The sequence below is a fragment of the Channa argus genome, chromosome 2 (assembly GCF_033026475.1).
Source record: "Channa argus isolate prfri chromosome 2, Channa argus male v1.0, whole genome shotgun sequence".
Classification (NCBI taxonomy): Eukaryota; Metazoa; Chordata; class Actinopteri; order Anabantiformes; family Channidae; genus Channa; species Channa argus.
This window is the reverse complement of record NC_090198.1, coordinates 12,766,932-12,777,119: the sequence shown is the minus strand read 5'-3', so window position 1 is coordinate 12,777,119 and position 10,188 is coordinate 12,766,932. Positions and strand designations below refer to the sequence as shown.

At 37.0% G+C, this 10,188-nt stretch overlaps 1 protein-coding gene across 5 annotated transcripts in view; it reads right to left on the bottom strand.

Annotated features, from left to right (window-relative positions):
* mpped2a (metallophosphoesterase domain containing 2a) overlaps positions 1-10,188 on the bottom strand; it is a 54,403-nt gene that overhangs the window by 28,753 nt on the left and 15,462 nt on the right. For all 5 annotated transcript variants that reach the window (XM_067495551.1, XM_067495552.1, XM_067495553.1 and 2 more), the window contains exons 3-4: positions 8,822-9,003; positions 2,098-2,323 (exon numbers count right to left, since the gene is read on the bottom strand). In XM_067495551.1, coding sequence (XP_067351652.1) covers positions 2,098-2,323; positions 8,822-9,003 — 408 coding nt within the window. The remainder of the gene's footprint in view (positions 1-2,097; positions 2,324-8,821; positions 9,004-10,188) is intronic.

Sequence of the window (10,188 nt, the reverse complement as noted above, 5' to 3'; positions counted from 1 at the left end):
GTTCCAAATATCTTGCACTGATGACAAGTTGTGTGCCACTGTGTAGATGACTATTTCATAAAGGTGTAAGGTGTAAGGTGTTGACTTTCTGACTAAATAGAAATAAAAAGAAGAAAATAGCCTTTTTTAAAAAAGCAAATTTTTTTTCTGTCATTGACATTTCAGTTTGAGATGGCCCAAAAGGGATAAAACATGTTCCAAAATATCAATAAAGAAAGTGAAATTTGTTTGAGCTTAAAACAAATTAATGACTCGAAGTTAGCATTTTTCTTTACACACATTGTGTAGTTACACACATTTCCAGGTTGGTGCTGCTACATCCTGCCTGCAGCAGCAGACCGCTAGGCTCGGCCACCTAATCGGTGAGCTAGTGAGCTGTCTAGGAAGCGAAGGGTCACTGCGGGGCTAAGTGAGACCTCACACTGGACAAGCAGGCCAAACCATGGGCCACGATGGCATATGGGTGTGAAGGAAGTGAGAAAACTGAGGAAGATTGGATGGGGTGCAGTCAAGCTGTCCACTCCACCTCTCTCGAGAGCCCCAGCTGTCACAACAGACACTTACCAGCCCTCACACTAAATACCCACAAGGGAGACGGGGGCAGCATCCACTCGCTTACAAACAGAAGGATAAAACAGAGGAAGGATTGAGGCAAAAGCTAAGGTAATCTCTTTTTCCTGCTGGTGTGATGTCTGAGGAATGCTGGGATCTTGCCCCACCTCTTCCTTGCCCCTGTCCCTCACCACTTCTGAAGTCAGGTTGTAAACCTGCTAATTATAGCTGCTAAAGGATGGAGGTATGACCCATATAGTTATTTTAAGTCTGGTGCAGGCTTGTGAGAACCACTGTGAAAAAAGCAGAGGGAGTCACAGCAGGACAGAGGAAGTTCCAATCTTGACTACCACACAAAAAACACACAGCTATAGTATAGACAAACCCAGTACAGACTCTAAGACTGTTCACAGACGACAGCAGTTAAAGCTGAACTACAAAGCTCTCTTTCCATTGGGCTATCTAGCAAAGTTGAATGTGAGAATGGGGGACTGTTAGAGACAATACTGCATAGGCATTGGATTACTTCTGTAAATTTACTAATGGATTAGTTATACTGGGTCTCTGTCTTGTGTCATTTAAAGTTTTAAACAGATTAAGTGAGCAATTTTACGGCTTATAGCACTGAGATGGATTTTTTTTGACAGTTTAACGTCAGTTTAAGAATAAAACATTACTTGCAAAAAGAAAAGGAAAAACTGTAAAAACTGCATACTGATATTAACCCATTATGACAAGACAGGATGGTATTGACTTGGTGTACTCCAGGGTTTTATATTATGCTTTTGGAATACCACTTTTTTATTTTGTCTCTCATGTTCAAAGCTCTCTGTGTCCTGTGTTTTACTAGGAGAATTTCCCCTTAGAGAAAGCAAAGTTAAAGTCACGTGTTATTTAGCAAATGAGCAGAAGCAGCAAAGACTAATGAAAAAACTAATCGGCATTTCTTCTTTCTTCTTTAAGTGATATACCATAGTTATACAATCATTAGATATTGGTGTTGCTTTTTTAAAAACAAATCCAAAAAACAACAATTAGATCCCTGCGAAACACAGTCACTCCTGACAGTTCTCCTGTACCAACAATTCTCCCTTTAACAACACTTACATCTGCCTCTGTGTGTAGAACGCATGTTGCATACACCATTACTTATTCAAACACACTCTTCCTCTAGCATTCTCTTCACACCTGAGAGCGTATTGACATAGTGTCCCGGTACCACATGTATCACTTAACCCCGTGTCAAAACACAGGTGTAAAGTAAGCCTGGGGAGCCGGTGAGGGTCCTGAGCTCATAAAGGAATGTGTGAGCTGGGAATAGCACCCTGCGTGTAAGAAAGGCCCCTCACACAGAGCATGAAGCAAAGTACAGTGTTACTGCAGAGCGGACAGCTGGAAAACAGACAGACTCTGACAGAGGGGAAAGCAAACCTTCACCTCAGGGATCCCCAACACAACGAGATAGAAATGTGTCTCAGCAGTTATGAAAAAAAGAGAGAGTAGTTTTTGATGGAGAATTAAAGACAGAATGGTTGCAGTTCTTACCATGGCGTCCCGTATATCCGGAATCCCTTTATGGTGACGTCCGAGTCCTGCAGATACACACAGTTTGTGAGGAGGGACTGGACATTATCAAAGTCCTCTGGTTTGAGTTTGGAGACTGAAGGGAAACGGTAGTAATCCTGCTTGACCAGCTCAGCCATAAAATCCTTATCAAAGGTCAGCTCGTGGTTTCCGGCAATCACTACTTTAAATTCATATGGGAGGCCACCTAGAAAAGACAAGAGCAACCAGGGAGAGGTTGGTGAGCTGAAGTCTAGCATTTTCACCTGACACAAACCCTCTGTTGTGCATTAGATTCACCAATATGTATATGATAACATTTTTGTGCAGAAGTAAACTGAAAAGGCAGCAGACACAGAACTGAACTGAATGTTATGGGTAAATGACCTACCAGGATGCACTGCAACAGTTTTTGAAAATTATTTTATTCCCAAAAATGTAGTTTGTGTTTTGAGATAGATGCAGAAACCAGTTAGACTGTATCTAAAATCAATTTAAGTTCTCACATTGAAGTTGAGTTTTTATAAAGTAGATGCCTACTTTTAGAGGTGGACAATGACATAAACTAACTACTTTGTAAATTAATTTAAGAGAACTGTGTTTGTCATCAAACTCAGCCCTTCACTATTACTGCAGTTACACCTTTTGCGAATGATATGTTTTATGATTTTTTTTTATTATTATTGGAATATGAAATCTTACAAAATAGCCTATTGTTAAAAAATTTCAATCTATTTTTTAAACTAAGAAAAGAATAAACAAACACTTGGATCTAAAATCTTAGCTAGGCAGGCATTCAGTATTGCTGAAAAATTCAGACTTATACTTTAAAGCAGTTGTGGGAATGTGGGATGCACAGATGTTGGATCAGAATATAAATGTTACTTGATAGAAGTATTTCTGAATCAACAAGGAGAATGAATTACAAATATAACTAATTATTTTGGTTCTTTTTTATTTAATTATGCCGTAAATGATTCTTTATACACAAATAATTTTTGCATTGCAAGCCACAAACAGGAGGAAACTTTCCACCTGGTCAGTCTGTTTGTACAGAAACAGCTGGTTCTTTAAATGGAATATACACTAAGTATCTCCCTGTATACTTAACCGTGACCACAGATCAGGACTGGAAGGAAAACTCAGATAAGTGCAAGAGGAAAAATACCCTCCACTCACAGGGGTTACAATAACAGCTGACGGCTCTGCTTGACCCCAGCACACCACCGTCCATCTCTGTAGATGCTGTGCAGCATCAAAAAGCACAAATCTGAACTAAATAGAGAAGAACATCTATTAGAATTCTCATCCTCTCATCTTTCAACTTCTGCTGTGCCCTTTTTGCTCTCCCCTGTCGAGGTGATTTGTCCCGTTCCCCTTCACCATCAAGACCAGACTTACTATTTTATTCCAGCTGATTGAGCACTCAACTAAAGGGTCTGGCCTTCATCACCCTTCCATTCTCTTTCTATATTTCTCTTTTTACCCTCCCATGGATTCTATTTTATAGCCTTCCTGTTGATTATATACCATTCTTCCTTCCTTTTTTTCTTTTTTAGTCTGCTTTACAGGTGCTGTATAGATTAATCTATAGACTAATTTATGTGATGATTTAACTGAACAATAGGCACCGGATGTACCCCTAAAATATAATTTCTAGAGCCTGAAACTAGTAGTTAATTTTATTTTCAATTAAGTTCCTGAAATATACTACAGAAATACAGATAATTTAAAAAGAAAGTTTTATGGCTCCTAAGAATTTACTGATACCCCTTTTTTGTATGGTACTTTTGTCCATTGGTTTCTTTATTCTGGACCATAAAAACCAAAGGTTATGATACATGCCAAGAGGTAAATCGAATAAAATGTGAATAATGGATCCAACAAGGTATTTGTTGAATAAAAATGCTTTTGAAAGGCAAGTGGAATAGAAATATGTAAGCATAAGTTTAAATGGAAATAAAACCAATAGAAAGTGAACAAAAATTCTGTCAAAATACACTAGCTCAATGCAGGAAGATAAGATTCCACTACACCCATCTAAAGTATTTGTATGATTGACTGCAAGAAAGTGGATGTTCTCTAATGCTGAAATGAAAGAATCATGGTTCCCTGGTCTACAAGATTCAGTCCTGCTGCTCTAAATTAGCTCATCGCATCTCAGGATCATAAATCCCAGTCTAACCTTATGAGAGCACCGCCTCAGAGTCCCCCAGCTCTCTAACTGGATCCCGCATCCATTTACGTGCACACGCACACACAACCTGAAGCAAATAATTCTTTTTACCACCACCAGGAAAAAGGTGGAAAAAACATAATTGCCATCAAACTCCATCAACATTACTCTGCTGGGAATTTCTACTCCTTTTTATTGCCAACGTAATACATCTTACAGAGGATTGGTGTTGTGATACACCTAAATTTATTTTATTTATTGTTCGCACACAAACAAGGGTAAGAAAGGAAGAAAAACAAACAACAACAAAAAAAAAAGAACATGAAATGCATGTGCAGAGAAGTATTTTGTCACATTTCTCAGGATGGCAGACTTCCATTGTTAATAAGATATAAGACAAAACTGTATCTTTGTTTTAAATGGCATCTGCCAATTTAAAACGAGTTGTGTTTTTAACGATACAATAAACTGTTGAATAATTAAGAAAATTAAATGTCATCCTTAGAATGACTATTGAATTTAGTCATTAGGTTGCCAGAAGCAAAGTAATCTTATTGTTGATCCTTGTCTGCTGAAGGAGTAACTGAGGGATGCAACTAATGTACATGTCCATTATGGTTAAATTTCTCCATTATTCTCCAGAATTGTTCAACCGGGTGCTCCAAAAATCATCAACTGACCTAAAGTAGTGATCAAATGTTTTTTTTTTGCCAAACCAACATTAATATTCATTATTGCAAAAAAAATAGTTGATAATTATATTCCCGATGATTATTTAATGACCTGAGTGACTAATGTTTTAGATCTAATGTAAATAGGTTGCCTTACTGCACGGCAAACTGCAAAGGATCTATGTATATCTTTTTGTTACTCTTCAAACACAAGAGAAATTCTCCCAGAAGAAACAACCTTGGTGGCAGGTTGTCACACTTCTCAACTCCCAAGCAGCCATTTCCCATTCACTTAATTGAGCCTCTTTTACTACTTTGCCACAGACACAGCAAATTTGCCATATTCGTTGCTGGAATAATGCATGGTCAACAAAGGCAGCACAATGCCTCTATAAAAATACATTGAACAGGTAGTTTAAAAAGGAGCTACAGATGCACCTATCATAAGTAAAGATTCAGTTTCAGCCCATCTCTGTGGATGGAAAAAAATTATAGCGAAACATACTAAAAAAAATCTATAATATTGAAATACAACATGTTTTCTTCTTCCAAACTAGGAATGCAATCCTGATATCAGGTTATTCATGGTTTTATTTCATAAGTGAGGTCACATGCTTTATCTCAAGCTGCACTTGTGGTCAGGATTTTGAGTACACTGTTACCTCTATAAAGAAACCCCTGTATATAATTTTGATACAGTAAGTAGGGTGTTGTTTGCAGTTCATAATGAGCTCAATGGATTTTTAAGTTTTTTTTATGACAAGCACTTAAAACAAACTGAAAACACACAAGCTACAGAGGCCTCTGGGAGCAGGAAGATCAGAGTCGATGCTTAAAAGTGGGAGATCAGAGTTAGTACTTCGCCATCAGACAGACTGGGTTGGGGAAAGTCCGTTTCTCTGCATTGATCTCCAATGATATCTTCCAAGAGGCCAAACAGCAGTCAATGGCCTGAAAAAAACACTGCCTCCCCAGAGGTTCATATAAGTCACAGTGGAATTAGATTATTCTAGTATCTTTCTCCCAAGGTACCCAATATTTTTTCCCAAAGATTTAACACTGTTAAAAACACCTTACACGTACCTTACATGAAAATCCAGTAACTGCATAAAAAAATTAGACCAACATGCTTTCAAATGTAATTTTCCTTGCTACTTTCATCACACTACAGTCTCTTCTCCTTATCCACATCTCACTTCAACTCCACTGCTCTCAGACTGTCTTGACCTTTATCAAAGAGGACAAAAACAGCTTTGGAGGGAATATTGAAGTATGCACATGCACTGCTTTACTTTTTTTATTAAAGCCAATTCTGTATGAGAAGCTCACCCCAGCAATGTTCAACACACATTAATAAATAACAAATAACCTACATTTTCTCAGCTTGCAGAATGCTGAAAACTGCCAGTCCTCTGAAGACACAAAACATACCAACTAACAGCATGATAAAATATTTTCACTGACTTTAAAGGGTGTATACTTCATCACCTGAAATTATTACCAACTCTTCGATAACGTCTGTGAAATTAAGAAGCTATAATAAAAAAAATTATAAATCATTAACAGTATCTGAACATAGGATGACCAGGTTTTTGCAGGTAAACTGTATACTTGAATTTGACTAAGATAGCTTAATTTCTGTCCAAGACAGCATACATTTTTTTTTAAACAATTGAACCTGTGTAAGAACAAGAATTTAAAAAAACATGTAACAAAATTATTTTTCAAAACCCCAGGTGATGGTGCTGGGTTTAAATGTATTAATATCTCATAAAAGACTTTTCCTTTTAAATTTGCCTTATAAAAACAACTTTGCTGATATTGCTTCCCTTCAGGCTGAATTCACATTGTCGAAGTGATATAGCTAATAGATGTACTATGGATGACTGCGAATACTGAGAATGTGACCTTTATTGTAATGATAAGTGTAATATTCAGAAAATGTTACAAAGGCCAAGCTATTCTCTTTTCTTTTTCTGTTCTCTTTCCAAAACTGTCTGTAATACTTACTTAAGCTTGAATCTTTTAGTTTATTACAACAATGAGTCATAGCTAACTGCTGTAAATGTTGTTTGACTGTAGCTGCTGTCATCTTTAGATTAACAAACTTTTGTCAGCTACCTTTCAACTATTTAGGGTGTGACTAATATTCAAAACATACATTGAGAAAAGTAACACTCAAGGCTAGAGGTTAAAATTTTCACCTTTAGCTTAAAATGGGAAACTGTTTTGCTACCCAATCTAAAGGCTCCTACTTTGGAACAATGACAATAAGTCATTTTTAATACTTTAATACTGTAACTACCATACTTGCTGCTATACTTCATATACAATACTGTATACTAGGAACCAAGTACATTTGGGTTACCATTTTTTAAAATTTGTTCAAAAGAACAACAAAATGCGAGATCAGTTAATTATTGGATTATTCCCCCTTGCTCTATCGTAGCTTTAGACTACCTATTTACTGTTTAATATATTAAACTGCAACACAAGGTTATTCCACAATTTAAACTGATTACAGGACAAATGAAACATGTGGTGTGTTTACTTTTTGCACACTGGTGGAGAAACATTCTTTAACAGCACTGTCTGTGCAAAGATTGTCTTTAAGTGTCAATAACTCTTACTCATAAAAACTGTTTACGTGTGGTGGTGGTCAACTCATCAGGTATTTTACTAATTTTATTGTGTGTACACTATTGCAGAAATTATAAAATGTTCACTAATTTGCCAGTGTAGGGACACCTACAGCTAAAAGTAAAGGTTTGTTGTAAGACTGTCAGTTTAAACAGATTTATTAGAGTAGATTAGTTTCAGCTATGTGTATTTTCTGATTTGAAAATACAATAAAGTAAGTTTATAAGATTCTTGTTGCTGCTATACAAATAACATTTTTAAAATAGTAATACATTCTAATGAGGTTCTGAATTAACTTAGTGTGCTCAGTACTCATTTAGGTTATTATGCTTATAAATATACTTATATCTTAAGCATATTTCCTTTCTTTGTTATTAATAAATAGCATTATATGTTATGCAAAGGGAGAAACTGGGGGGAAAAAAAAGTTGGCCTTCCTGCCTCCCAAGTTCAGCATCAGCTACTGTCGAACCCATATCAGCCAGCTCTAAGACAATGTTTACACTGTAATACACTCTGAAAACTTTAAAAACAGAGTGAGACCTCTACTGATTAGTCTACTTTAAGTCTGTTAAGATAACCTTTTCATCCTGATCTAACAAGAATGTTTTGGCTACAAAACATAATTAGTTATGAACTTAAAAACAACGGCACCAATCTCAGATCTGCAATTTTCTCTGCGTTAACTTAGAGATAGTCTTATGTCTCACTGGGGGACAATCAACAGGCAAAAGATGAAATTTAAACAGGAATTAAAATATCTTTAGAAAAAAAAACTGTGCTAGTCAGTGTGGTGGGTGGCACTTATTGATTCATGCATTTGGTGTGTGGGAATGTCAGACAGTGTGAGAGAAAGTCAGACTTGTGTAAACCATGATTACAATAGAAGGACAGAAATACTTCAGAGTTGCTATGAGCTCTTGCCTGGAGGGTGCAGAGATGAAACAGAGGCTGCTGGGACTAAAGCCACACACACAGCCCAGAGCTTCCACCCATGACGGAGAGGTCAAAGGTTAAGTGAGCCAGGGTATTAAGCCAAAAGGGTTAGACTGGATGCTTTAGCAAACTGGGGGTCCAGTTGTTAAACACGCACAATGTCCCATACAACTGTACCGATTACCTGCCCATTTTTGTCGTGTGCAAGACTGATGCTGTCGTGTGCAAAATGATGCTTTTCCAGCAGCGTGTGTTCAAAAGTGTGTGGTAAGCATTTAAGTACCTAGCCAGTCGTTGAACTTCTTAACCTCAGAAGGCAAACCCAGCTCAGTGAAGTCGCCCATGTGCAGCAGCACGTCACCGTAGGGCATCTGGATGCCATCTGTACGCGAGTGTGTGTCTGAAACACACACAAACCTGGTGTGTCCTGCTGGTTTGGGAGTGTCATAGGGAATGGGATCCACCCTGAAAAGACAGAGAGAGAGTGGTTCAGAGATTTTGTGCATGTAAGAGCTGCTGTTGTAGATTGCTACACTGTTTTTTACTTCCTCCCTTAAAAAAGGTAGATGGTGCGTTTAAACAGCTTCACAGAAAGAAAATTTTTTTTCTGGTCTAATCTGTCAATGTCCCGACTCAACAAGAAGAGGGTCTGTCAAGAAAGCTATGTTTGAGTAATAAAAACAGTTCTGCAACCACATCGATTATGAATTACAAAATTATATGATAAACAGACGTTGACTGTTGATAGTGGTATTCTCCTGTTAAATGAGTATTAATATCCCTTCTTAACTCATTAAGTCATAAAGTTACTAAATAAATGACTGCTTAACTGTATTTTTGGGCCTTGAGGTCATTTGCACACAATTTACTGTCAGTAAAGGATATCTGAAGGACTTCAGCTATGACTTCCTCATAATCCCTATAGTCAGCTAACACTACACAGCTTTGCAATATCCATTTAGAAATAGTCAAGTAATTTGATATCACCTTATTACTTAACAAAAAGTCCGAACTCATAATCATGTTTAATTTTCCACTTTTGTATGAAATGTCTGCCCTTTGTTTTATTTAGTAATTTCTTAAGTTTAAACATTCTCTGCCAAAAGCACTAAAAATCAAAGACTGTGCCCTTTGTCCTTGTTGTGATATTTTAAAAAGGTGTACTTCATTCAGAAACATATTTTTAGGAAATGTATGCTAATTTCATACCAGATAGCAGAAGGGGCACAGCTGATAACTGGAACCTTAAAAAGATAATTTGTTGTGCAAAATAAATTACACGGTCCACAGAACAACACATGCAGAAGAGCAAAATGCATCTCAAAGAAAATAGGAGACATTACAACAGTGAAAAATGTGTAGTCTTGGCTGGAAATAAACCAGTGCTTGGGATGATTTGTGCACACAAGGGCAATGGCTGTTTTGTGGGATCTGATTGGCTAAAGAGATGGTGAATAAAGGCATGCCATGTCCTTACTATCCATTATCTAAAGAAAAACACTTAGACCCACGTCTGGCTGGAAAAAGCTTTTATTCAGCCTTTTTTATTTAATTTAAGCATGTCTGTTAAAAAGGAAGAAAAACCTGTAGTTTTTCCTGAGTGAAAGGAAAGAGCAAAACCATCTTGTCTGTAATTGAAGTCTACAATGT